This window comes from Anomalospiza imberbis, chromosome 22 (assembly GCF_031753505.1).
Source record: "Anomalospiza imberbis isolate Cuckoo-Finch-1a 21T00152 chromosome 22, ASM3175350v1, whole genome shotgun sequence".
NCBI classification, from domain to species: Eukaryota; Metazoa; Chordata; class Aves; order Passeriformes; family Viduidae; genus Anomalospiza; species Anomalospiza imberbis.
Genome location: NC_089702.1, coordinates 6,087,119 through 6,114,533, shown reverse-complemented (window position 1 = coordinate 6,114,533; position 27,415 = coordinate 6,087,119). Strand labels below are relative to the sequence as shown.

General features: G+C 56.7%; 3 protein-coding genes across 3 annotated transcripts in view; 2 read left to right on the top strand and 1 right to left on the bottom strand.

The window, feature by feature from the left end:
- The window catches only part of PFDN5 (prefoldin subunit 5), a 46,740-nt gene extending 22,564 nt beyond the window's left edge, over window positions 1-24,176 (top strand). Inside the window, exon 7 of the mRNA XM_068212011.1 lies at window positions 24,162-24,176. The gene's annotated coding sequence lies outside the window, so the exon portion shown is untranslated. The remainder of the gene's footprint in view (window positions 1-24,161) is intronic.
- Window positions 463-11,864, top strand: LOC137487095 (spermatogenesis-associated serine-rich protein 2-like). The gene is made up of 12 exons (XM_068212734.1): window positions 463-606; window positions 1,976-2,055; window positions 2,890-2,998; window positions 3,571-3,621; window positions 4,242-4,430; window positions 5,880-6,015; window positions 6,504-6,566; window positions 7,595-7,653; window positions 8,124-8,233; window positions 8,624-8,727; window positions 9,526-9,777; window positions 11,819-11,864. The coding sequence occupies exons 1-12, from the start codon at window positions 582-584 to the stop codon at window positions 11,862-11,864; spliced, it is 1,224 nt and encodes a 407-aa protein (XP_068068835.1). The 5' UTR covers window positions 463-581.
- Window positions 12,889-24,613, bottom strand: LOC137486533 (microspherule protein 1-like). The gene is made up of 12 exons (XM_068211950.1): window positions 24,451-24,613; window positions 23,398-23,554; window positions 22,515-22,624; window positions 21,235-21,343; window positions 20,481-20,619; window positions 19,591-19,666; window positions 17,955-17,983; window positions 16,970-17,062; window positions 16,778-16,860; window positions 15,706-15,793; window positions 14,667-14,794; window positions 12,889-13,044 (listed from the first exon to the last, which is right to left on the bottom strand). The coding sequence occupies exons 1-12, from the start codon at window positions 24,588-24,590 to the stop codon at window positions 12,958-12,960; spliced, it is 1,239 nt and encodes a 412-aa protein (XP_068068051.1). The 5' UTR covers window positions 24,591-24,613; the 3' UTR covers window positions 12,889-12,957.
- Between the last annotated feature and the right edge of the window lie 2,802 nt (window positions 24,614-27,415).

Sequence of the window (27,415 nt, the reverse complement as noted above, 5' to 3'; positions counted from 1 at the left end):
GGGGGCCCCGAGGGCTTCTCGGAGGCGCTTCAGGGATCTCATGGGGGAACCCGAGGGGGATTTGGGGCGTTTGCGGAATTTCGGGGGTCGCCGGGGAGTCTGAGGGGTTTCGGGGGCTCTTTTTGTGGGGCCTGAGGCATTTTAGGGGCTCTGAGGGACTTTTGGAGGTCTCTGAGGAGGTTTTTGGGGTCTCTGTGGGATTTTTGGGCTCTTTTGCTGGGTTCTGGGGCGTTTTAGGGCTCTGTGAGGGTTTCTTGTGGGGTCTCAGAGGGTTTTTGGGGCTCTTTTTGTGGGGTCTGAGGGTTTTTTGGGGTCTCTGAGGGTTTTTTGTGGGGTCTCTGAGGAGTTTTTTGGGGTTACTGTGGGGTTTTTTATTCCAAGGCTTTTAAATTCCACGACTTTTTCTTTTCATTCCTTGATTCCGTTCCCATTTTTTATTCTTTTCCCTCTCCCACATTTCATTTGTGATTTCTTTTTTTGTTTGTTTTGTTTTTTTTCCCCAGGAAATCCCCCTTAAACATCCCAAAAGCCCCCAAAATTCCCAAATTTCTGCTCCAAATCCTCTGGAATTGCACCCAAAGATGTCCAGGAAGCAGCAGCCCAAAGGTAGGAGCTCCCAGAAACCCCAACATTGGGGATTTGAGCCCCAAAAAAATCCCAAAATCTGGGAATTTTTAATGGGGGATTGGGGTTGGGAAAGGGTTAATGGGGAGAGGGAATTTTCAGAGCTGGAAGGGGGAAAACTGGGAGAAAATGGGAGAAAAATTTGGGGGAAAATGAGGGAAAAATTGGGAAAAAAGAGAGAAAATTGGGGAAAAAAGGAGAAATGAGGGAAAATAGGGAAAAAAAAAGGGGAAAATGGAGGGAAATTGGGGAAGAAAAGGGAGAAAATTGGGAAAAAAGGGGGAAAATGAAAGGAAAAACGGGGGAAAATTGGGAAATTCCCCAATTTTGAGACAACATCCCCCAAATAACCCAGATTTAAAGGCAAAAATAAAATCCCAAAATCCCCTTTTCGAACCCCACAATTCCCAGGGTTTCCCCCCCCCCGCTTTTTTCCAGGGATTTTTTCCCTTTTTCCAGGGAATTTTTCCTTTTTTCCCCTGGATTTCCCCCCTTCCCCCATTTTTCCCAGGGATTTTTCCTTTTTCCCTCCTGGGTTTCCCCTGTTTTTTCTAGTGCTTCTTTCCAGAGAATTTCCCCTTTTTTCCCTGGATTTTTCCCTTTTCCCAGGAATTTTTCCCCTTTTTCCCCCCGCGTTTTCCCTTTTTTCCAGGAGCCTTTTCCAGGTTTTTTTTTGGGGATTTGGGGAGGATTTCCCTGGAGGGGCCTCGTTTGTCTTTATTTGTCTGGAATGAATTATTGAGAGGCAATTCCAGCCCTTTCCCGGGGAAATCCGGGATTTCCTGGGATCAGTTTCCCATTTGCTTTGCCAGATGGAGCCCAGGGGATGATCCCAAAAAAAATTGGGATTTGGGGGTGGGAAAAGTGGGGTTTTGGGGGGGGGAATGGGGATTTGGGGGGAAAATGGGAAATTTTGGGGGGATTTGGGGAGGAAGTTTGGGATTTTGGGGGGAAATTTGGGATTTTTGGGGGAATTGGGGGGGAAATTTGGGATTTTGGGGTGAATTGGGGGGAAAATTGGGATTTTTGGGGGAATTGGGGGGGAAATTTGGGATTTTGGGGGGAATTAGGGGGGAAATGGGAATTTGGGGGGGAGTTAGGGGGGAAATTTGGGAGTTAGGGGGGGAAATTTGGGATTTTGGGGGGAAATTTGGGATTTTGGAGGGAATTAGGGGGGAAATGGGAACTTTGGAGGAAAATGTGAGAATCTGGGGGGGGAAGACTGGGATTTTGTGGGGAAAATGGGGGAATTTGGGCTCAGCATTCCCAGGGAATTCCAGGAATTCTGGGAATGTGGCTGAGCGTTCCCAGGGGATGCAGGGCGGGGCGCTCAGCGTGCGCTGTCCCGCAGATCCCTCGGGGTTCGTGTTCGACGTCCGCTCCGGGGCCGTGCGGGCGCAGGGCGGCTGCTGCGAGAACATGCGCCAGAAGGTGCCGCAGCCCGGGACTGCCCGGGACCGCTCCCCCCTTCCTTTCCCAGGGTTTTCCCTGATTTTCCAGGTTTTCCCATGGTTTGCCCCAATTTCCCCATGGTTTTCCCATGGTTTTCCCTGATTTTCCAGGTTTTCCCATGGTTTTCCCCAATTTCCCCATGGTTTTCCCAGGGTTTTTCCATAGACCTTCCCATAGATTTTTCCCCATGGTTTTCCCATGGTTTTCCCTGTTTTCCCATGGTTTTCCCATGGTTTTTCCATGGTTTTTCCATAGACCTTCCCATAGATTTTCCCCCATGGTTTCCATGGTTTTCCCTGTTTTCCCATTGGTTTTCCCTGATTTCCAGGTTTTCCCACGGTTTGCCCCAATTTCCCCATGTTTTTCCCAGGGTTTTTCCATAGACCTTCCCATAGATTTTTTTCCCATGGTTTCCCCATGGTTTTCCCTGTTTTTCCATGTTTTCCCATGGTTTTCCCCAGTTTCCCCATGTTTTCCCATGATTTTTCCATAGATTTCCCCCCCCGTTTTTCCCCAGTTTTTCTCGGGTTTTCCCCATGGATTTCCCATGGTTTCCCATAGATTTCCCCATGTTTTTCCCCGATTTTCCCATGTTTTTTCCATGTTTTCCCATGGTTTTTCCATAGATTTTCCCATAGATTTTCCCCCCTGTTTTTCTTGTTTTTTCCCCATGTTTTCCCCATGTTTTCCCACGTTTTTCCCCACGTTTTCCCACATTTTTCCCCCATGTTTTCCCCACATTTTCCCATGGTTTTCCCCACGTTTTCCCATGGTTTTCCCCACGTTTCCCATGGATTTTCCCCGTGTCCGCAGGTGCAGGCCGTGCGGGCCGTGGTTCCCAACCGCAGCAACACCGAGATCGTGCTGGTGCTGCAGCACTTCGACAACGCCGTGGACAGAGCCGTGCAGGCCTTCATGGAGGGTGGGGATTCCGGGGAAATCCGGGAATTCCGGGAATGCTGGGAGCCAATTCAGGGGTCTGGGGGGCTGGAGAGGGAATCTGGGGGGGGTTTGGGGTGGATTTTGAGGATTTGGGATGGGATTCTGGGGGTTTGAGAGGGGATTTGGGAGGGGATTTTGGGGGACAGAGCCGTGCGGGCCTTCATGGAGGGTGGGAAATCCGGGAAAATCCGGAATTCTGGAATGGTGACAGGGAATTCAGGGGTTTGGGGACAAAATTCAGGGACTGGGGGGCTGGAGAGGGAATCTGGGGGGGGGGGGTTGGGGGATTTGGGAGGGGATTTTTGGCATTTGGGGTGGAATTTCTGGGATTTCTGGGAATTTGGGATGGGATTTTTGGGATTGAAATTCCCTGCACGTGGAATTTTGGGGAATTTTGGGAATTGGAAGGAATTTGAGCTGGAATTGTTGGATTTGGGGTGACTGGAGGAAATTTGGAAGGGAATTTTTGGGATTCAGGAGAACTTGGGATGGAATTTGGGAATTCTCCTTTTTTCCCCTCCCTCATTCCCAGTTTTTCCCATTTTTTTCCAGGGAATGCCAGCGAGGTGCTGAAGGAATGGACAGTGACTGGGAAAAAAAAAGGTAATTCCCAAAAATCCCCCAAAACCCCCCCCAAAAATTCAAAAAAAATTCCAAAAAAATCCCCCAAAAAATCCCCAATTTCTTCCCAGTTTTGTCCCTTTTTATCCCAATTAAAACATGGATTCTCCCATTTTTCTCTCCATTTTTCCTCTTTTTTTCCCAGTTAAAATATTCATTCTCCCCCCATTTTTTCCAGTTTATCCCAATTAAAAATGTATATTCCCCCATTCCCCCCCAAATTCCCCCCCCATTTTCCCCAACTTTTCCCCAACTTTTCCCCATTTCCCCCCAGTTTTTCCTTTTTTTCCCCAATTTCCCCTTTTTCTCCAAATTTCCCCCCATTTTTTTCCCATTTCCCCATTTTTCCCATTTTCTCCCCACTTCCCCTCATTTTTTCCTTTTTTTTCCCAATTTCCCCCAATTTTCCCCCCAATTTCTCCCAATTTTCCTCAATTTCCCCCCATTTCCCCCCAATTTCTCCCATTTTCCCCCCATTTCCCCCCATTTTTTCCCATTTTCTCCCAATTTTCCCCCCAATTTCTCCCAATTTCCCCCCATTTTCCTCAGTTTCCCCCCATTTTTTCCCATTTCCTCCCAATTTTTCCCCGTTATTTCCCCAGAACAAGAAGAAAAAACCCAAAGCCAAGGCCCAGCCCGGCCCCTGCCCCCCGGCCCCGCCCGGCCCCGGGCAGGAGGAAAACTGGGAAAAGCTGGAAAAGCTGGGAAAAGTGGGAACAGCCATCAACGGTTTCCATGGCAACCGCTGCCCTCCCTGGAGTCGCTCAGCGACGGCGCCGAGGCCGCGCCAGGTCCGGGGATCCGGGGGATCCGGGAATTCCGGGGGGATCCGGGAATTCTGGGGGGAGTCTGGGAATTCTGGGGGGATCCAGGGGGATCCGGGGAATTCCGGGGAGATCCGAGAATTCTGGGGCGATCCGGGGGAAAATTTGGGGATTCTGGGGGACTTTGGGAATTCTGGCAGGAATTCTAGGAAATTTGGGGATTGTGGCGGGAATCCTGCGGGGGAAAATGGGGGAAATTTGGGAATTCTGGGGGGGAATTTGAGGATTTTGGGGGAGATTTGGGGATTCTGGGGGGAATTTGGGGGAAATGTGGGGGGGATTTTTGGGGGGAAAATGGGGATTTTGGGGGAATTAGGGGGAAATTTGGGAACAGTTTGGAATTTTGGGGGGGAATTTGGGGGAATTCTGGGGGAATTTGGGATTTTGGGGGAAATTTGGGAATTCTGGAGGGGAAATTCAGGAATTCTGGGGGAAATGTGGGATTTGGGAATGGGAGCGGGATTTTGGGGGAAATTCCAGGGATTCTGGGGAAAATCCGGGAATTCTGGGGGAAGTGCAGGATTTGGGGAAGGGATTTTCCTGGGATTTTCTGGGATTTTGCCTTTTCCCAGCCCTTGAGAACGGAATTCGGCTTTTCCTGCCCCAGCCCGGCCCCCGAGGCCCGGCCCGGAGCCTCCGGAGCGGCCCCGGGGGGAGAAAAATGGGTGAGGAAAACTGGGGGGAGGAAATGGGAAAACTGGGGGGAAACTGGGAAAATTTGGGAGAAAATAGAGAAAACTGGGGGGAAATGGGGAAAATTGGGGAAAATGGGGAAAAACTCAGGAAAAACCAGGAAAAAACGAGGAAAGGCCGTCGGAGGCTTGGGAACGTTTCCCCATTTTCCCATCCCATTATTTCTATTTTCCCGTGTTTTCCCATCCCATTTTCCCATTTATTCCCGTTGATTCCCTGTTTATTCCCCATTTATTCCCATTTTTCCCCGTTTATTCCCGTTTATATTCCCGTTTTCTCCCCGTGGCAGGCTGCAGCCTGGAGCGCTCCCTGAAGGCTCATTCCCGTTTTTTCCCCGTTTATTCCCGTTTATTCCCGTTTTTCCCCCCGTGGCAGGCTGCAGCCCGGAGCGCTCCCTGAAGGCTCATTCCCGTTTATTCCCATTTTTTCCCCCGTTTATTCCCGTTTTTCCCCCGTGGCAGGCTGCAGCCTGGAGCGCTCCCTGAAGGCTCATTCCCGTTTATTCCATTTTTCCCCCGTTTATTCCCGTTTTTCCCCCGTGCCAGGCTGCAGCCTGGAGCGCTCCCTGAAGGGCTCATTGCCATTTTTCCCCGTTTTTTCCCCGTTTATTCCCGTTTTCCCCCGTGGCAGGCTGCAGCCTGGAGCGCTCCCTGAAGGCTCATTCCCGTTTATTCCCGTTTTTTCCCCGTTTATTCCCGTTTATTCCCGTTTTCCCCGTGGCAGGCTGCAGCCTGGAGCGCTCCCTGAAGGACCTGCAGCGCTGCTCGGTGGCGCTGGCGCGGTTCCGGGCGCTGCTCCGTGAGGAGGTGGAGACGTCGCTGCGCAGAGTGCGGCTGGCGTTCGGAGAGATCCAGAGCTGGTGCGGAACACGGGAATTCCGGGGGAAAACCGGGAATCCTGGGGGGGGAAAACCCGGAATAATGGGGAAAAAAATGGGAATTCTGGGGGAAAAAATGGGGATTCTGGGGGAAAATGGGGATTCAGGGGGGGGAAAAATGGGAATTCGGGGGGGAAACCCGGGAAATTCTGGGGGAAAAAAATGGGGAATTCAGGGGGGGAAAAATGGGAATTCTGGGGAAAAATGGGGAATTCTGGGGAAGAAAATGGGAATTCGGGGGAAAAAAATGGGAATTCTGGGGGAAAAATGGGGATTCAGAGGGGAAGAAAAAAGCAATTCCATGGGGGGAAAACAGGAATTTTGGGGGGGAAATTGGAATTCTGGGGGGAAATGGGAATTCCTGGGGAAAAAATGGAATTGCAGGTGGAAAAAATGGGAATTCTGGGAGTTTGGGATGGGCTTGGGATCAGGAATTTGGGGAATTCCAGGGGAGAAAATGGGAATTCCAGGGGGTTTGGGATGCAGAGCTCCCTGAGGAGAGTGCGGCTGGTGTTCAGCGAGATCCAGAGCTGGTCAGGAATTCCCAAATTCCGGGGAAAATGGGAATTCCGGAGGTTTGGGATGGGCTGGAGCCACCTGGCAAGGGGGGTGATGGGGAAAACGGGATTTGGGGAATTTTGGGGGGATTTTTTGGGAATTTTGGGGGGATTTTTTTGGAATTTTGGGGAATTTTTTGGGAATTTTGGGGGCATTTTTTGGGGAATTTGTGCAGGAATTCCTTCTGCTGCTCCTTCCCAGCCGCAATTCCCGATATTCCCGGGGCTCCGGCGCCCCCTGGCGGCGATTCCCGGAATTCTGCGGCGCTTTTCCTTTCCTTTCCTTTCCTTTCCTTTCCTTTCCTTTCCTTTCCTTTCCTTTCCTTTCCTTCCTTCCTTTCCTTTCCTTTCCTTTCCTTTCCTTTCCTTTCCTTTTCCTTTCCTTTCCTTCCTTTCCTTTCCTTTCCTTTCCTTTCCTTTCCTTTCCTTTCCTTTCCTTTCCTTCCTTTCCTTTCCTTTCCTTTCCTTTCCTTCCCTTCCCTTCCCTTCCCTTCCCTTCCCTTCCCTTCCCCTTCCCTTCCCTTCCCTTCCCTTCCTTCCTGTTTTTTCCTCTTTTTTTCCCCTCTTTTCCCCGTTTTCCCCCCCTTTTCCCCTTTTTCCTCCCCCATTTTCCCCCGTTTTTCCCAGGTTTCCCCCCCATTTTTTCCCACCCCAGCCCTGAATCTCTTCCTTTTCCCTCACTTTTCCCTGCTTTTCCCCACTTTTCCAGGGGTTCCCTGCCTTTCCCAACCAAATCTCTTCCCTTTTCCCTGGTTTTTCCCCATTTTCCCCCATTTTTTCCCTGTCTTTCCCACCCTATCCCTACCCCTCTCCCTTTCCCTCTTCTTTCCCCATTTTTTCCATTTTCCCTCTTTTCCTCTCATTTTCCCCCTGATTTTCCCATTCCAACTCTAAATCTCTTCCTTTCCCCCGGGTTTTTTTCCCCATTTTCCCCATTTCCCCCTGGTTTTCCCCTGCTTTTTTCCCAGTTTTTCCCCATTTTTCCCCGTTTTCCCCCCCTCCAGCCTCATGGATCGGGAGGTCGCTCTGCTGGCCGAGATGGACAAAGTCAAGGCAGAAGCAAGTGAGGAGAATCCCCAAATTCCTGGTTTTTATCCCAAACTCCCGATGTTTTTATCCCATTTATTTTATTCCCAAATTCCCAGTGCTTATTCCCAAATTCCCGGTGTTTATCCCAGATTCCTGGTGTTTCATCCAAATTCCCAGTGCTTATTCCCAAATTCCGGGTTTTTATTCCCCAATTCCCTTTTCCGTCCCCAGTGGATCTGCTCTCCCTGCGGCAGCGCCGGGCCGCGATTCCCGGTGTTTATTCCCGGTTTTTATTCCCAAATTCCCGTTTTCCGTCCCCAGTGGATCTGCTCTCCCTGCGGCAGCGCCGGGCCGTGATTCCCGGTGTTTATTCCCGGTTTTTATTCCCCAATTCCCGTTTTCCGTCCCCAGTGGATCTGCTCTCCCTGCGGCAGCGCCGGGCCGTGATTCCCCGGTGTTTTATTCCCGGTTTTTATTCCCAAATTCCCGTTTTCCCGTCCCCAGTGGATCTGCTCTCCCTGCGGCAGCGCCGGGCCGAGGCGCTGCGGGCTCTGACCGAGGCGGCCCCGGGGATGTCGGAGGAGCAGCTGCTGGAGCTGCGCGCTGACATCAAGGTGAGCCCGGAATTCCCGGAATTCCGGCCCCAATCCGGGGGAATTGTGACCTCAGCCCTGTGGGAATTCCTGACCCCAATCCCTGAGAATTCTGACCCAAATCCTGTGGAATTCCAGCCCCAATCCCGTGGGAATTCTGACCCCAATCCCTGGGAATTCCTGATCCCAATGCCGTGGGAATTCCTGAATCCTGTGGGAATCCTGACCCCAATCCCGTGGGAATTCCTGCTTTTCCTGTCCCATTCCCATTGGAAATTCCCATTTTCCCCAGCCCCATTCCAGGTGAGAATCCCAGTGGGAATTCCCATTTTCCCTGCCCGTTCCCACGGGAATTCCCATGGAAGTTCCCATTTTCCCTGCCCGTTCCCACGGGAATTCCCGCTGTTCCAGCACTTTGTGAGCGAGCGGAAGTTCGATGAGGAGCTGGGCCGGGGCCGGGCGCTTCGGCTGCGACCTGGAGGGGCTGCGGGGCAGCATCGGAGCCTTCGGGACAGGTGGGTCCGGAATCCCGGGAGAATCCCAGAGAAACCCGGGGAAATCAAGGGAAAAACCTGGGAAAATCCCAGAAAAACCCGGAAAAATCAAGGGAAAATCCTGGAAAAAACCCAGGAAAACCCTGAGGAAATCCTGGGGAAAATCCCGGGAAAAACCCTCAGGAATCTGCCTGGGCTTCGGGCCAGGTGGGTCCAGAATTCCGGGAAAATGCCAGGAAAATCCCGTGGGAATTTCTCCTGGTGCAGCCAGGGCGGGTCTGGGGTCTCCCTGGGAGCCCGGCCCTGCTCCCAGTGCTCCCAGTGCTCCCAGTGCTCCCAGTCCCATTCCCAGTGCTCCCAGTGCTCCCAGTCCCATTCCCAGTGCCATTCCCAGTGCTCCCAGTGCTCCCAGTGCTCCCAGTCCCATTAATCCCAGTGCCATTCCCAGTGCTCCCAGTCCCATTAATCCCAGTGCTCCATTCCCAGTGCTCCCAGTGCTCCCAGTCCCATTAATCCCAGTCCCATTCCCAGTGCTCCCAGTGCTCCCAGTGCTCCCAGTGCCATTAATCCCAGTGCTCCATTCCCAGTGCTCCCAGTCCCATTAATCCCAGTGCCATTCCAGTGCTCCCAGTGCTCCCAGTCCCATTCCCAGTGCTCCCAGTCCCATTCCCAGTGCCATTCCCAGTGCTCCCAGTCCCATTAATCCCAGTGCCATTCCCAGTGCTCCCAGTGCTCCCAGTCCCATTAATCCCAGTCCCATTCCCAGTGTTCCATTCCCAGTGCTCCCAGTCCCTCTCTCTCCGCAGTTTCCCACCCCAGGCCAAGCTATTCCAGCCGCTCCCCGCTGCAGCTCCGGCCCCGGATCCTCGGGATCGGCAACAACGGGATCAACCCTGGGATCAACCACGGGATCCTCGGGATCAGCAGTGGGATCAACAACGGGATCAACGCCGGGATCCTCGGGATCAGCCCCAACATTCCCGAGGGGATCGGCCCCCGGGATCCCCCCTGGAATTCCCGGGATCCCCCAAGGACGGCACCGCCCCAACCGAGCTACCCCCGGCCCCACAGGTGGGGCTGGAACAGCGGGATCGGGATCGGGATTTGGGATGGGTACAGGGACTGGGATGGGGATTTGGGATGGGGATCAGGATCAGGATCAGGGATGGGGTTTGGGATCAGGTTCAGGATTGGGATGGGGATGGGAATTTGGGATGGGGATCAGGATGGGGATTTGGGATTTGGGTGGGGATCGGGACTAGGGGGAATGGGATCAGGTTCAGGACTGGGATTGGGACCGGAATTGGGATCAGGAGTGGATTTGGGATCGGGATCAGAGGGGCTGGGGCTGGGATTTGGGATCCAGGCTCTCCCCCCTTTGCTCTCCCATCCTTCCCAGAATTTGGGGGTTCAGGCTTTTTCTCTGGGATTGGGATTTGGGATCCAGCTTTCCCTCCTTCCTCGGGATTTGGGATCATTTCCCCCTTTTCCCGCAGCCCCCGCAGCGGAGCCGGAAAGCGCCGGGAGCAGCCGGAGCCCGCCCTTCCCCCCAGCGCCCCCGGGGACCCCCAAAAACCCCCGGGAACCCCAAAAACCCCCAAATCCCCCGGGAGCCCCGAAACCTCAGAAAACCCCAAATCCCCCGGGATTCCCAAAAACCCCAAATCCCCCGGGAGCCCCGAAAACCCCAAATCCCCCGGGATTCCCAAAAACCCCAAATCCCCCGGAACCCCAAATCCCCCAAATGCCCCGGGAGCCCCGGAGCCGGCCGGAGCCGCGCGGGGCCGGGGAAGCCGCGCCGGAGCCGCCCCCGAGGGGGGAAATTCCTGAGACCCCGAAAGCGGGATCGGGATCGGGATTTGGGATCGGGATTTGGGATCGGGATCGGGATTCGGGATCGGGATTTGGGATCGGGATTCGGGATCGGGATTGGGATTCGGGATCGGGATTTGGGATCCCATCCCGGCCACGTTTACAGCCCCCACTCGGTGCCATTTCCCCTTTTCCCGTTGTTTTTTTCTTCTTTTTTCCCCATTTCTCCTTTTTTTTTCCCTCTTTTTTTTCCATTTCCCCCCATTTTTTTCCTCCTTTTTTTCCTTTTTTTTCCTTCTTTTTTTCCACTTTTTTTTCCCTTTTTTTCTTCACTTTTTTCCCTTTTAAATTTTTTTCCCTTTTTTTTTCCAGTTTTTCCCTCTTTTGTCCTTTTCCCCCTTTTTTTCCCCTTTTTCCCCTTTCCCCTCATTTTTTCCTTTTTTTTTCCATTTTCCCATCTTTTTCCTTCTTTTTTTCCCCTTTTTCCACTTTTTTCTTTTTTCTTCCCTTTTTTATTTTCCCCATTTTTCCCCTTTTTTCCATTCTTTTCCCCCTTTTCTCCTCCATTTTTTTCTCTTTTTTCCATTTTTCCCCCATTTTTTTCCCTTCCCCCCCCAGCCTCTTCCCGTGTTTTTCCCACTGGGATTTTTGGGGTTTGGTTTTGTCCCAGTCCCGGAATTTTTCCCCCCAAATTCCCAAAATCTCGACCCCAACCTCGCGCTGGCAGCGAGGGAAGAGCCGGGATTTGGGATCTGTGGGGAAAATTTGGGATTTTGGGGAAAAAATTTGGATTCTGGGGAAAAATTTTGGATTTTGGGGGTCCTTCCCAGGATTTGGGGCCTCCAAAATTTGGGATTTCCCTTTGGAATTTTGGATTTTCCCTCCGGAATTTGGGATTTCCCTTTGGAATTTTGGATTTTACCCTCAAAATTTGAGATTTCCCTTTGGGATTTGTTTTTTTTTTTCCGCCAGAATTTGGGAATTTCCCCCCAATATCTGGGATTTGCCCCCCAGAATTTGGGATTTTCCCTTTGGGATTTGGGATTTCCCCCCAAAATTTGGGATTTCCCTGTGGAATTCCCGGTGTCCCCACCCCCCACGACACTCCAGCATTTTCAGATTTTCTCTGGAATTTATTTCAGGAATTTCCTCCCCCCCTCCCCACACCCCAATCACAGCCCGGAATTTTCGGGAATTTTTCGGGAATTTTGGGAGCTTCCCCAATTTTTTCTCTTTCCCCCCTTTTTTTTTTTTCCCATCTTTGTTCCCAAATTTTTTGGGGGGATTTTTTCCCCCTCAGTGAACGAAAACTTGAGAAAATTCCAGTAAAAACTTTGGAGCTTTAGAAGTCGGGAATTTTTTGGAAGGGGCCGAAATTTGGGATGTGGGGGGGGTCAAAGGTCAAAGGGGGGGGGGGCAAAATTTGGGATGGGGGAGGGGAAATTTGGGCAATTCCAAGGAAATTCATCCTTGGACAGCTGGGGGGCGGCCAGTGCCAAACTGGGAGCACTGGGAGGGTCCCGGTGCCAAACTGGGAGCACTGGGAGGGTCCCGGTCCCAAACTGGGAGCACTGGGAGGGTCCCGGTCCCAAACTGGGAGCACTGGGAGGGTCCCGGTCCCAAACTGGGAGCACTGGGAGGGTCCCGGTGCCAAACTGGGAGCACTGGGAGGGGTCCCGGTGCCAAACTGGGAGCACTGGGAGGGTCCCGGTGCCAAACTGGGAGCACTGGGAGGGTCCCGGTCCCAAACTGGGAGCACTGGGAGGGTCCCAGTGCCAAACTGGGAGCACTGGTGCCAAACTGGTGTCCCTGGTGGCCGAGGCACGCAGTCACTGGTGTCACTGGGATGGTCCCAGTCCCATACCGGTGTCACGGGTGTCACGGGTGTCATGGTGTCACACGGGTGTCACACGGGTGTCACATGGGTGTCATACTGGTATCACGGGTGTCACGGGTGTCACTGGTGTCACCCCGGTGTCACCCCGGTGTCACCCCGGTGTCATGGGTGTCACGGTGTCACGGGTGTCACGGGTGTCACAACGGGTGTCACGGGTGTCACAGGTGTCACGGGTGTCACCCCAGTGGTCACCCCAGTGTCACCCCGGTGTCACCCCCGGTGTCACGGGTGTCACACGGGTGTCATGGGTGTCACGGTGTCACGGGTGTCACGGGTGTCACACGGGTGTCACGGGTGTCATCGGTGTCACGGGTGTCACAGGTGTCACGGGTGTCACCCCAGTGTCACCCCCGGTGTCACCCCCCCCGGTGTCACGGGTGTCACGGGTGTCATCGGTGTCACGGGTGTCACCCCGGTGTCACACGGGTGTCACACGGGTGTCACGGGTGTCACCCCGGTGTCATCGGTGTCACGGGTGTCACACGGGTGTCACATGGGTGTCACACCGGTGTCACCCCGGTGTCACCCCGGTGTCACGGGTGTCACGGGTGGCCGAGGCGCGCGGCCTCGCTGCGCACGGCGCCGATCAGCTCGTGGTTGATCAGGAACACGAAACGGAGACTGGCGATCTGGGGAGCGGCCGTGAGCCCCCAGCCACCCAAAACACCCAGAGACCCCTCCCCAAATACCCCAGAGACCCCTCCCCAAAATATCCCAACACCCAGAGACCCCTCCCCAAAACACCCAGAGACCCCAACATAGAGACCCCTCCCCAAAATACCCCAGAGACCCCAGCCACCCAAAACACCCAGAGACCCCTCCCCAAAAAAACACCCCAGAGACCCCTCCCCAAAATATCCCAACACCCAGAGACCCCTCCCCAAAACACCCCAGAGACCCCTCCCCAAATACCCCAGAGACCCCAGCCACCCAAAACACCCAGAGACCCCTCCCCAAATACCCCAGAGACCCCTCCCCAAAATATCCCAACACCCAGAGACCCCTCCCCAAAACACCCCAGAGACCCCAACACAGAGAGAGACCCCTCCCCAAAATATCCCAACACCCAGAGACCCCTCCCCAAAATACCCCAGAGACCCCAACACAGAGACCCCTCCCCAAATACCCCAGAGACCCCTCCCCAAAACACCCCAGAGACCCCTCCCCAAATACCCCAGAGACCCCTCCCCAAAATACCCCAGAGACCCCAGCCACCCAAAACACCCCAGAGACCCCTCCCCAAAATATCCCAACACCCAGAGACCCCTCCCCAAAACACCCCAGAGACCCCAACACAGAGAGAGACCCCTCCCCAAAATATCCCAACACCCAGAGACCCCTCCCCAAAATATCCCAACACCCAGAGACCCCTCCCCAAAACACCCCAGAGACCCCAACACAGAGAGAGACCCCTCCCCAAAATATCCCAACACCCAGAGACCCCTCCCCAAAATACCCCAGAGACCCCAACACAGAGACCCCTCCTCAAAATAGAGACCCCAAATCCTGGAATCCTCTGGAGACCCCTCCCCATATCCAGGGACCCCCAAAACCCCCCAAACACCCTAAGGCCCTTCAAAAACCCCCAAATCCCCCCAAACCCCCTCAGACCCCCGCAAATCCCCCCCAAATCCCTCCAGGACCCCCCTCAAACCCCCCAAACCCCCTAAATGCCCCCAAAACCCCCCAAAAGACCCCCAAACCCTCCCCAGGACCCCCCTCAAACCCCCCCCCAAATCCCCTCCAAATCCCCCCAGCCTCCTCCAAATCCCCCCAGACCCCCTCAAATCCCCCCCAGACCCCCCTAAACCCCCCCAAATCCCCCCCAGACCCCCTAAAATCCCCCCAGGACCCCTCAAATCCCCCCAGACCCCCTCAAATCCCCCCCAGACCCCCTCAAATCCCCCCCAGACCCCCCTAAACCCCCCCAAATCCCCCCCAGACCCCCTCAAATCCCCCCAGGACCCCTCAAATCCCCCCAGACCCCCTCAAATCCCCCCAGACCCCCTCAAATCCCCCCAGGACCCCTCAAATCCTCCCCAGACCCCCTCAAATCCCCCCCAGGGCCCCCCAAATCCCCCAGGACCCCCCAAGTCCCCTCAGGACCTCCCCAAATCCCCCCCAGACCCCCTCAAATCCTCCCCAAATCCCCCCCAGGACCCCCCCAAATCCCCCCAGGACCTCCCCAAATCCCCCCCAGGACCCCCCAAATCCCCCAGGACCCCCCAAGCCCCCCGGACCCCCACTGCACCTCCACCACGGAGTTGTTGCAGAGTTTCCATTTGCTGCCCCCCAGCACCGGGCGGCCGTCGATGAAGATCGGCCGCCGGCCCTCGTTGGCGATGAAGAACTCGCCGTTGTTCTTCAGCTTGATCACCCCTGGCGGGCGAATCCCCAGCGTTCCCCACCGCCCCCCAAAATTCCACAGGCGCCCCCAAGGCTTTTGGGGGGGTCGGGAAAGGATTGGCAGAGCAACGGGGAGAAAGAGCCCAAAGATCGCCCCAAAATTGTCCCCGAAAATGCCCCCGGGACCCCAAAAAAATAGCCACAAACGGATGGGGGAGCTGAAAGCCCACCCAAAAAAACCCAAAAGCGCAACCCGAGACCCCTCCAAAAACCCCAAAAATACCCAAAAAACCCCCAAAATCCCCCAAATCCCCTCAGAGGGTGCCCCCAAACCCCAGGGGATCCCAAAAAACCCCAAAAAATCCCCAAATCCCCCCAGATCATCCCGGGTTCCTTCTAAAAAACCTCAGGAACTCCCCAAAAATAACCCAAAAAAAAATCCCCAAAATACCTCAAAAAACACCAAACTCCCTGGGAGGAGCCCCCCAAACTCCCTGGGGGACCCCAAAAACCCCCAAAAAACCCAAATCCCCCCAAAAAAAACCCAAATCCCCCCAGAAAAACCCAAATCCCCCCCAGATCACCCTGGGATCCCTCCAAAAAACCTCAGGAACTTGTCTCAAAAACCCCAAAAAAACCCAAAAAAAACCCGAAAATCCCCCGAACTCCCTGGGAGGAGCCCCCCAAACTCCCTGGGGGACCCCAAAAAAACCCAAATCCCCCCAAAAAAACCCCAATCCCCCCCAGATCACCCTGGGATCCCTCCCAAAACCTCAGGAACTTGCAGGAACTTGTCTCAAAAACCCCAAAAAAAAACCCCGAAAAATCCCCCAAACTCCCTGGGAGGAGCCCCCCAAACTCCCTGGGGGACCCCAAAAAAACCCCAAAAAAACCCAAAAACCCCAAAAAACCCCAAAAGCCCCAAAAGCCCGAGCGCAGCCCACCCTGCTTGCGGGAGATCTTCCAGGCCGGCCCCTCCAGCGCCAGGTCCACGTCGATCTGGTTGTCCTTGGTGGCTCTGCCCAGCGTGATCTGGGGGTTTTGGGGCGCTTTTGGGGCTTTTTGGGGCTTTTGGGTTTTTTGGGGTTTTTTTGGGGTTCCCCCAGGGTTTTGGTGAGGTCCTTACAGGGTTTTTTGGGGATTTTTTTGGTGTTTTTTTGGGATTTTTTGGGTTTTTTGGGGGGAGTTCCCGAGGTTTTTAGAGGGAACCCAGCGTGATCGGGGGGATTTGGGGTTTCTGGGGCGTTTTTGGATTTTTTGGGGTTCCCCAGGGGTTTTTTGGGGGGTTCCTCCCAGTGAGTCTGGGGGATTTTGTGGGTATTTTGTGGGTGTTTTGGGTTTTTTTGGGGTATTTTTGGGGTACTTTTGGGGTATTTTTGGGGTACTTTTGGGGTATTTTTGGGGTATTTTGGGGATTGTTTTTGGGGATATTTGTTGGGTATTTTGGGGGATATTTTGGGGATATTTTGGGGTATTTCTGGGGTACTTTAGGGTGTTTTTGGGGATATTTCGGGGATATTTTGGGGTATTTTTGGAATTGTTTTTGGGGATATTTTTGGGGTATTTTTAGGGTACTTTAGGGTATTTTTGGGATTGTATTTGGGAATATTTTTGGGGATATTTTTGGGGTAGTTTAGGGTGTTTTTGGGGATATTTTTGGGGATATTTTGGGGTATTTTTGGGGTACTTTTGGGGTATTTTTGGGGTATTTTGGGGATTGTTTTTGGGGATATTTTTGGGGTATTTTGGGGATATTTTGGGGTACTCTAGGGTGTTTTTGGGGATATTTTGGGGTACTTTGGGGTATTTTTGGGGTACTTTAGGGTGTTTTTGGGGTATTTTTGGGGTACTTTAGGGTGTTTTTGGGGATATTTGTGGGGTATTTTGGGGTGTTTTGGAGAATATTTTGGGGATATTTTTGGGATATTTTTGGGGTATTTTTGGGGATATTTTTGGGGTGTTTTTGGGGATATTTTGGGGTACTCTAGGGTGTTTTTGGGTGCTTTGGGGCCGCACCTCGCGCGAGCGCATCAGGTACCGAACCATGCGGCCCCGCAGCACGGCCAGGGTCTGGCTGTCGAAATCCGGGGAGCTCATCCCTGCGGACAGACGGACAGCGAGGGACAGTGAGGGACAGACGGATGGGCACGGGGATGGACAGACTGACCCAGGGACGCACCGTCCGTCCGTCTGTCCGTCCGTGCCCACCTGTGATGGAGTCCACCAGCACCTGCCAGCGCTGCAGCTCCTGCTCCAGCTGCCGGATCTCGCGCTTCTGCCGCCGGTCAGCCACGGTCAGCTCTGCAGGACAGACGGACACACAGACAGACAGACAGACACGGTCAGCTCTGCAGGACAGACGGACAGACAGACAGACAGACACGGTCAGCTCTGCACAGACAGACGGACACACAGACAGACAGACAGACAGACACAGTCAGCTCTGCAGGACAGACGGACACACAGACACACAGACACGGTCAGCTCTGCAGGACAGACGGACAGACATGGTCAGCTCTGCACGGACAGACGGACACACAGACACACAGACACGGTCAGCTCTGCAGGACAGACAGACAGACACGGTCAGCTCTGCAGGACAGACGGACACACAGACACACAGACACGGTCAGCTCTGCAGGACAGACAGACAGACACGGTCAGCTCTGCAGGACAGACGGACACACAGACAGACAGACAGACACGGTCAGCTCTACACGGACAGACAGACAGACACAGTCAGCTCTGCAGGACAGACGGACACACAGACAGACAGACACGGTCAGCTCTGCACAGACAGACGGACACACAGACAGACAGACAGACAGACACAGTCAGCTCTGCAGGACAGACGGACAGACACGGTCAGCTCTGCAGGACAGACAGACAGACACGGTCAGCTCTGCAGGACAGACGGACAGACAGACACACAGACACGGTCAGCTCTGAAGGACAGACAGACACGGTCAGCTCTGCAGGACAGACGGACACACAGACAGACACGGTCAGCTCTGCAGGACAGACGGACAGACAGACACGTTCAGCTCTGCAGGACACACAGACACGGTCAGCTCTGCAGGACAGACGGACACACGGACAGGGCTCAGCTGGGACAGACGGACACACGGCCCCGGGGCCGGCGCCCTGCAGGCTCTGGAAGGTTCCGGAAGGTCCGGGGGGGGCGGGGTCTCACCGTGCTCCAGGACCTCGTCCCGCACGTCCCTGGGGGGGCGAGGGGTGACACAGAGACCCCAAAACACCCAAAAAAAAAAACCCCAAAAAAACACCAAATAACCCCAAATAACACCAAATAACCCAAAAATACCCAAATAACACAAAAAAACCCCCAAAACACCCAAAAAAAACCCAAAAAAACCCAAATAACACCAAATAACACCAAATAACCCAAAAATACCCAAATAACACAAAAAAACCCCCAAAACACCCAAAAAAAACCCCAAAAAAACCCAAATAACACCAAATAACACCAAATAACCCAAAAATACCCAAATAACACAAAAAAACCCAAAACACCCAAACAAAACCCAAACAACACCAAATAACCCCAAAAATACCCAAATAACACAAAAAAAAACCCCAAAACACCCAAAAAACCCCCAAAAAACCCAAAAACCCAAAAAAACACCAAATACCCAAAAAAACCCCAAAAATACCCAAATAACACCAAATAACACCAAATGACACCAAATAACCCAAAAATACACAAATAACACAAAAAAAACCCCAAAACACCCAAACAAAACCCAAAAAACCCAAATAACCCCAAATAACACCAAACAACACCAAATAACCCAAAAATACCCAAATAACACAAAAAAACCCCAAAACACCCAAAAAAAAACCCCAAAAAAACCCAAAAAACACCAAATACCAAAAAAAACCCAAAAATACCCAAATAACACCAAATAACCAAAAAAACCCCAAATAACACTGAAAAAAAACCCCAAAAAACAAAAAAAAAACCCAAAAATAACACCAAAAAACCTAAAAACCCCAAATAACACCAAAAATACCCCAAAACCCCAAAAAAAAACCCCAAAATAACACCAAATAACCCCAAAAATACCCAAATAACACAAAAAAAACCCCAAAAAAACCAAAAAAAAAAAAACCAAAAATAACACCAAAAATACCCAAAAACCCCAAAAAACCCCAAATAACCCCAAAAACCCAAAAACCCCAAATAACCCAAAAACCCAAAAACCCCAAATAACCCCAAAAACCCAAAAACCCCAAATAATCCCAAAAACCCAAAAACCCCAAATAACCCCAAAAACCCAAAGCCCAAAGCCCCAGATTCCCCACAAAGCCCCTCTCAACCCCTCAGGCCCCCCGAATTCCCCCCAGACCCCCCCAATTTCCACCAAGGCTCCCCCAAATCCCCTCTGAGCCCCCCAGACCCCCCAGACCCCCAAATTCCAACCGAACCCCCCCAGGACCCCCTCAGATTCCCCAAAATCCCCCCAAAATCCCCCACAACCCCTCTGAACCCCTCAGACCCCCCAAATTCCCCCCAGACCCCCCAAAATCCCCCAAATTCCCCCCAGACCCCTCAAATTCGCCCAAAATCCCCTAAATCCCCCCCAGACCCCCAAAATCACCCCCAAACTCCCCAAAATCCCCCTCAGAGCCCCCAGATTCCTCCCAGGCCCCCCAAACACCCCCATATTCCTCTAAAATCCCCCCCAGACCCCCCAAACTCCCCCCCCAAACTCCCCCAAAATCCCCCCAGACCCCCAAACTCCCCCCCCCCAGACCCCCCAAATTCCCCCCAAATCCCCCCAGACCCCCAAATCCCCCAGCCCCACCTGAGCTTGCCATCGTCCAGCAGCTCCTCGGCGTCCGAGAAGTTCAGCACCTGATCCCCCTTGGGGAGGGGCTGCACTGTGGGGCCGGGGGGTCAGACCCCAAAAACCCCCCCAAACCCCCCCCAGGGACCCCCAAAATCCCCCAAAACCCCCAGGGACCCCCAAACCCCCCCAAATCCCACCTGAGACCCCCAAAACCCCCCAAATCCCACCTGAGACCCCCAAAATCCCCTCAGCACCTGATCCCCCTTGGGGAGGGGCTGCACTGTGGGGCCGGGGGGTCAGACCCCAAAAACCCCCCAAAACCCCCCCCAGGGACCCCCAAAATCCCCCAAATCCCACCTGAGACCCCCAAAATCCCCTCAGCACCTGATCCCCCTTGGGGAGGGGCTGCACTGTGGGGCCGGGGGGTCAGACCCCAAAAACCCCCCAGAAACCCCCCCAGGGACCCCCAAAATCCCCCAAATCCCACCTGAGACCCCCCAAATCCCCCCAAAACCCCTCCAGGACCCCCAGATCCCCCCAGGAGCCCGCAGCCCCCTCCCCACCTGCCTGTGCCTGCAGCAAGTGTTACAGGTGCTGCAATTTTGGGGTCCCTGGACCTTCCAGGACCCCCCAAATCCCACCTGGGACCCCCCAAATCCCCTCCAGAGCCCCCCAAAACCCCTCCAGGACCCCCAAAATCCCCACAGGACCCCCAAAACCCCTCCAGGACTCCTGCAGCCCCCTCCCCACCTGTCTGCCCCTGCAGCAGCTGCAGGAGCTGCTGCACTTTGGAGGTCCCTGGACCTTCCAGGACCCCCCAGATCCCACCTGGGACCCCCCAGATCCCCCCAAAATCCCCCCAGGACCCCCCCAGGACCCCCCAGGAGCCCCCAGCCCCTCCCCACCTGTCTGGTCCTGCAGCAGGTGGTACTGGCGCAGGAGCTGCCAGTGCAGCTGCAGGGCCTTGGGGGTCCTGGCAGGGTAAAACACGGCCGGGTGGCGCTGCAGCAGCTCCTGGAAGGTGTCCAGCGAGGGCACAGGGCTCTGGGGACACCAGGGGACACGTCAGGGGACACCAGGGGACACCAGGGGACACCAGGGGACACTTGGGGACATCAGGGGACACTTGGGGACATCAGGGGACACGGGGACAGGGCAGGGCACAGGTCCTGGCAGGGTAAAACACGGCCGGGTGGTGCCACAGCAGCTCCTGGAAGGTGTCCAGCGAGGGCACAGGGCTCTGGGGACACCAGGGGACATCAGGGGACACTTGGGGACACCAGGGGACACTTGGGGACATCAGGGGACACGGGGACACGGGGACAGGGCAGGGCACAGGTCCTGGCAGGGTAAAACACGGCCGGGTGGCGCTGCAGCAGCTCCTGGAAGGTGTCCAGCGAGGGCACAGGGCTCTGGGGACACCAGGGGACATCAGGGGACACTTGGGGACATGTGGGGACACGGGTCAGCAGCAGGGGGGTGGTGACTGACACCAGGTGACACCAGGTGACATCAGGGGACACTGACTGAGGGCACGCGGGTCAGCAGCAGGGGGTGACTGACACCAGGTGACATTTGGGGACACCAGGTGACATTGGGTGACACCAGGTGACATTGGGTGACACCAGGTGACAGCAGGGGACATCAGGGGACACTGACCGAGGGCACGCGGGTCAGCAGCTGCTCCTCGGCCTTGCTGAACAGGACCTTGCTCTGGATGGCGGCCACGGCCTCGGGGTGCAGCTGGCGCATGGCCTGGCACGAGTGCCTGGGGACAGCGGGGACACGTGTGACACCCCTGGGACACCCCTGGGACACCCTTGGGACACCCCCATGGCATGGCACGAGTGCCTGGGGACAGCGGGGACACGTGTGACACCCCTGGGACACCCCCATGGCCTGGCACGAGTGCCTGGGGACAGCGGGGACAGCGGGGACACGTGTGACACCTTTGGGACTGTCCCCAAACCCCTCGGGGTGCAGCTGGCGCATGGCCTGGCACGAGTGCCTGGGGACAGCGGGGACACGTGTGACACCGCTGGGACAGCTGGGACACCCCTGGGACAGCCCCATGGCCTGGCACGAGTGCCTGGGGACAGCGGGGACAGCGGGGACACGTGTGACACCCCTGGGACACCCCTGGGACACCCCCATGGCCTGGCACGAGTGCCTGGGGACAGCGGGGACACTGGGGACACGTTGGGGACACTGGGGACACCCTTGGGACACCCCTGGCACGAGAGCCTGGGGACACGGGTGACACTGCTGGAATTGTCCCCAAATCCCCAGGGACACCCGAGACCCCTTGGGGACACCTGAGACCCCCCTGGGGACACCCGAGACCCCCCTGGGGACACCTGAGACCCCCCTGGGGACACCCAGGACCCCCCTAGGGACACCTCAGATCCCCCTGGGGACACCCGAGACCCCCTGGGGTCCTAAAGCAGAAGCTCCCGGTGCTCCTGGGTGTCCCATGGGTGTCCCACGGGTGTCACCTGTGTCCCCCTGGGGTCACCTGCGTCCCCTGACTCTGCCACACCTGTGGGACCCCCAGGACCCCCCAAAGCTCCCCAGGACCCCCCAAATTGCCCTCAGAGGTGACGGGGCCGTAGAGCAGCGAGTGCCAGCGCTCCTGGGTGTCCCGTGGGTGTCCCATGGGGGCCACACGGGTGTCACCTGTGTCCCCCCAAATCCCACGACCCCCCTCACCTGTGGGACCCCCGGAGGACCCCCCAAAGCCCCCCAGGACCCCCCAAATTGCCCTCAGAGGTGACGGGGCCGTAGAGCAGCGAGTGCCAGCGCTCCTGGGTGTCCCGTGGGTGTCCCATGGGGGCCACACGGGTGTCACCTGTGTCCCCCCAAATCCCACGACCCCCCACACCTGTGGGACCCCCGGAGGACCCCCCAAAGCCCCCCAGGACCCCCCAAACCACCCTCACTTGCAGATGACGGGGTCGTAGAGCAGCGAGTACCAGCGCTCCTGGATCTCGCGCAGGGTGAAGCGGCAGCTGAACTTCACCCCCAGGTGCACCGAGGTCAGGTCGTTGGTCTGGGGGGAGCCCCAAAAAAAAACCGGCTGAGGGGAGGGGTCCTGGGGGGGCTGGGGTCACCCCAAAGCTCACAGGTGAGGAGACAGCCCCAAAACCCCCCCAGAGCCCCCCAGGTGTGCCCTCACCTGCAGCACAAGAGGCCATTGGGCCCCAAGTGACCGTTCTGGGGGGTCCCCCAATTGAGGAGGGGTCCCCCAGGTAGGTGGGGGTCACCCCAATATCCCCAGCTGATGGTGAGTCCCCCAAAGCCCCCAGGTGTGCCCTCACCTGCAGCACAAGAAGCCATTGGGCCCCAAGTGACCGTTCTGGGGGTTCCCCCAAAATCCCCCCAAACCCCAATTAAGGGGGGTTTCCCCAGGTGGGTGGGGGTCCCCCAAGTCCCTCCAGGTGAGGAGAGACCCCCAAATCCCCCCAGGTGTGTCTCACCTGCAGCACAGCCCCTCACTGATGAGTCCCCACCTGCCCAGGTCCCTTCCTTGGGGTCACCCCCAAAATCACCCCAAATCCCCCAATTAAGGGGGGGTCCCCCAATTGAGGAGGGGTCCCCCAGGTAGGTGGGGGTCACCCCAATATCCCCAGCTGATGGCGAGTCCCCCAAAACCCCCCCAAAGCCCCCAGGTGTGCCCTCACCTGCAGCACAAGAAGCCATTGGGCCCCAAGTGACCGTTCTGGGGTCACCCCCAAAATGCCCCCAAATCCCCCAATTAAGGGGGGGTTCCCCAAAGGAGGGGGGTCCCCCAGGTGGGTGGGGGTCTCCCCAGGTGTGCCTGACCTGCAGCACGGCGTTGATGAGCAGCAGGTCGTCCGCGGGTTTCCACCTGCCCAGGTCGCGGGGGGCAGGGCTGGGTTTGCTCTTCTTGAGCCGCTTGGGCAGCGCCGGGGGGGGGCCGGGCCCGGGGGGGGCCGGGGGGGGGCACGGCCCGCGACACCTGGGGGGCACCGGGGGGTGGGTGGCACCGGGGGGGGCACCTGGGTGTCCCCCATGTCCCCAGGATGGCCCTGACTGAGTGGGGAGGGCGAGGGGCCTGGCTGGGGGGGGCACAGCCCGCGACACCTGGGGGGCACCGGGTGGTGCCTCAGTGTCCCCAGGATGGCCCTGACTGAGTGGGGAGGGCGTGGGGCCTGGCCGGGGGGGGCACGGCCCGCGACACCTGGGGGGCACCGGGGGTGGGTGGCACCTGGGGGGGCACCTGGGTGTCCCCCATGTCCCCAGGATGGCCCTGACTGAGTGGGGAGGGCGAGGGGCCTGGCCGGGGGGGGCACAGCCCATGGCACCTGGGGGGCACCGGGGGGGCACCGGGTGGTGCCTCAGTGTCCCCAGGATGGCCCTGACTGAGTGGGGGGGGTGTCCCGAATCCTCCCTTCTCCCCAGCCCCCTTTTTTCCCCTAATCCTCCAATTCCCCCCTTTCCCAAATCCCCCCCTTTGTTCCACAAATTCCCCCTTGTTTCCCATATTTCTCCCCCAAATCCATGTTTCCCCAAACCCCCGTATTTCCCCCAAGTCCCCCTTTCCCCCCCTTATCCCCCCCTTTTTTTCCCCAAAATCCCACGTTTCCCCAAAATCCCATTTTCCCCACACAAAACTCCATTTTTTCCCCCCAACCCCCACCTTTTTTCCCAATTTTTTCCCCAAAATCCCACATTTTTCCCCAAAATCCCATTTTCCCCACACAAAACTCCATTTTTTCCCCCAACCCCCCCTTTTTTTTCCATTTCTTTCCCCCAAATCCCCATTTTCCCCCCCAAATCCCCACTTTTCCCCCCCAAGTCCCCCATTTTCCCCCGAATTGCCCGTTTTCCCCCCATTTTTTCCCGTTTTCTCACCTTTTTCCTGTCCCCGGGGCAGGGCTCGCTGGCCGCCCCTCCCCCCCCCGCTGGCCCAGCCCCCCCGGGCCTGGGGGGGGGCTCGGGGCCCCCCTTGGCCCGCGAGGGCTTGGCCAGGCTGCTCTCGACCAGCTCGTCATCGAACTTGCGCCGCTTGATGAACCTGGGGCCAACTGGGACTCACTGGGACTGGGATTGACTGGGATTGACTGGGATTGACTGGGAATGGACTGGGATTGACTGGGAGGCACTGGGGGCTTGGCCAGGCTGCTCTCGACCAGCTCGTCATCGAACTTGCGCCGCTTGATGAACCTGGGCCAACTGGGACTCACTGGGACTGGGATTGACTGGGAATGGACTGGGAATGGACTGGGAATGGACTGGGAATGGACTGGGATTGACTGGGAATGGACTGGGATTGACTGGGAGGCACTGGGGGCTTGGCCAGGCTGCTCTCGACCAGCTCGTCATCGAACTTGCGCCGCTTGATGAACCTGGGCCAACTGGGACTCACTGGGACTGGGATTGACTGGGATTGACTGGGAATGGACTGGGAATGGACTGGGAATGGACTGGGAATGGACTGGGATTGACTGGGAATGGACTGGGATTGACTGGGAGGCACTGGGGGCTTGGCCAGGCTGCTCTCGACCAGCTCATCATCGAACTTGCGCCGCTTGATGAACCTGGGGCCAACTGGGACTCACTGGGACTGGGATTGACTGGGATTGGACTGGGATTGGACTGGGATTGGACTGGGATTGACTGGGATTGACTGGGGATGGACTGGGAGGGCACTGGGGGCTTGGCCAGGCTGCTCTCGACCAGCTCGTCATCGAACTTGCGCCGCTTGATGAACCTGGGGCCAACTGGGACTCACTGGGACTGGCTGGGAGGGACTGGGATTGACTGGGATTAACTGGGATTAACTGGGATTGGACTGGGAGTGGACTGGGATTAACTGGGAATGGACTGGGATTGACTGGGAATGGACTGGGATTGACTGGGAGGCACTGGGGGCTTGGCCAGGCTGCTCTCGACCAGCTCGTCATCGAACTTGCGCCGCTTGATGAACCTGGGGCCAACTGGGACTCACTGGGACTGACTGGGATTGACTGGGATTGACTGGGAATGGACTGGGATTGCACTGGGATTGACTGGGAGGCACTGGGGGCTTGGCCAGGCTGCTCTCGACCAGCTCGTCATCGAACTTGCGCCGCTTGATGAACCTGGGGCCAACTGGGACTCACTGGGACTGGGATTGACTGGGATTGGACTGGGAGGGACAGGGATTGACTGGGAATGGACTGGGATTAACTGGGAATGGACTGGGAGGCACTGGGAATGGACTGGGATTGACTGGGATTGACTGGGAATGGACTGGGATTAACTGGGAATGGACTGGGATTGACTGGGAATGGACTGGGATTGACTGGGATTAACTGGGAGTGGACTGGGAATGGACTGGGACGGGAGTGGGATTGGACTGGGAGGGACTGGGAGTGGACTGGGATTAACTGGGAGTGGACTGGATTGATTGGGATTGACTGGGATTAACTGGGAATGGACTGGGATTGACTGGGAGGAACTGGGAGGGCCCACAGGGTCCCCCTCGAGTGTCCCCAAGTGTCCCCACCCCCATCCTGGGCTGGGCTCAGCCTCAAAGCCCCCAGCCCCCCTCGTGTCCCCTCCCGTGTGCCCTCGTGTCCCCGTCCCCTCCCCGTCCCCATCGCCACCCCGGTGTCCCCTCGTGTCCCCGTCCCCTCCCTGTCCTGGTGTCCCCTCCCTGTCCCCTCCCTGTCCCCACTGCCGCCCCGGTGTCCCCTCGTGTCCCTTCTCTGTGTCCCATGTCCTCCCTGTCCCCTCCCTGTCCTGGTGTCCCCTCTCTGTGTCCCCTCGTGTCCCTTCTCTGTGTCCCCATCTCCTCTCTGTCCCCTCCTGTCCCTTTGTGTCCCCTCCTTTCCCTCCTGTCCCACGTCCCCCCAGTGTCCCCTGTGTCCCCTCCCTGACCCTGTGTCCCCAATGTCCCCAGTGTCCCCTGGGTGTCCCCAGTGTCCCCCGGGTGTCCCTCACCTGGACGAGCTGCGCCATTTGGGGACAGTCCCTGTCCTGTCCCTGTGTCCCCTGGGTGTCCCCAGTGTCCCTTGGGTGTCCCCTGGGTGTCCCCAGTGTCCCCCGGGTGTCCCCAGTGTCCCCAATGTCCCCAGTGTCCCCAGTGTCCCCAGTGTCCCCCGGGTGTCCCTCACCTGGACGAGCTGCGCCGTTTGGGGACAGTGCCTGCCCTGTCCCTGTGTCCCCTGGGTGTCCCCTGTGTCCCCTGGGTGTCCCCAGTGTCCCCCGGGTGTCCCTCACCTGGACGAGCTGCGCCGTTTGGGGACAGTCCCTGCCCTGTCCCTGTGTCCCCTGGGTGTCCCCAGTGTCCCCTGGGTGTCCCCAGTGTCCCCAGTGTCCCCCGGGTGTCCCTCACCTGGACGAGCTGCGCCGTTTGGGGACAGTCCCTGCCCTGTCCCTGTGTCCCCTGGGTGTCCCCAGTGTCCCCCAGGTGTCCCCTGGGTGTCCCCAGTGTCCCCAATGTCCCCAGTGTCTCCTGGGTGTCCCCAGTGTCCCCAATGTCCCCAGTGTCCCCCGGGTGTCCCTCACCTGGACGAGCTGCGCCGTTTGGGGACAGTCCCTGCCCTGTCCCTGTGTCCCCTGGGTGTCCCCAGTGTCCCCCGGGTGTCCCCAGTGTCCCCAGTGTCCCCCGGGTGTCCCTCACCTGGACGAGCTGCGCCGTTTGGGGACAGTCCCCGCGGGGGTGGCCGGGCCCCGCTTGGGCCCCGCCAGGGACTCCTCGTCCTCGGAGCGGCTGGTGGCCATGGTGGCATCTGGGGGACACCTGGGTGTCACCTGGTGCCACCCCAGGGGTCACACCAACAGCTGGGGGGGGTTGGGGACACAGGGGACACAGGGAGGGGACAGGGGACCC

Coding starts and splice junctions, on each gene's coding strand:
- LOC137486533 (XM_068211950.1), bottom strand. CDS start 24,590: ATGACGAGCTGGTCGAGAGCAGCCTGGCCAAGCCCTCGCGGGCCAAGG. Junction 21,344..22,514: donor TACGACCCCGTCATCTGCAA/GTGAGGGTGGTT, acceptor CGCTGTCCCCAG/GCACTCGTGCCAGGCCATGC. Junction 17,984..19,590: donor CTGGACGATGGCAAGCTCAG/GTGGGGCTGGGG, acceptor TCGCCCCCCCAG/GGACGTGCGGGACGAGGTCC.
- LOC137487095 (XM_068212734.1), top strand. CDS start 582: ATGTCCAGGAAGCAGCAGCCCAAAG. Junction 8,728..9,525: donor CATCGGAGCCTTCGGGACAG/GTGGGTCCGGAA, acceptor TTCCCACCCCAG/GCCAAGCTATTCCAGCCGCT. Junction 9,778..11,818: donor AGCTACCCCCGGCCCCACAG/GTGGGGCTGGAA, acceptor TTTCCCCCTCAG/TGAACGAAAACTTGAGAAAA.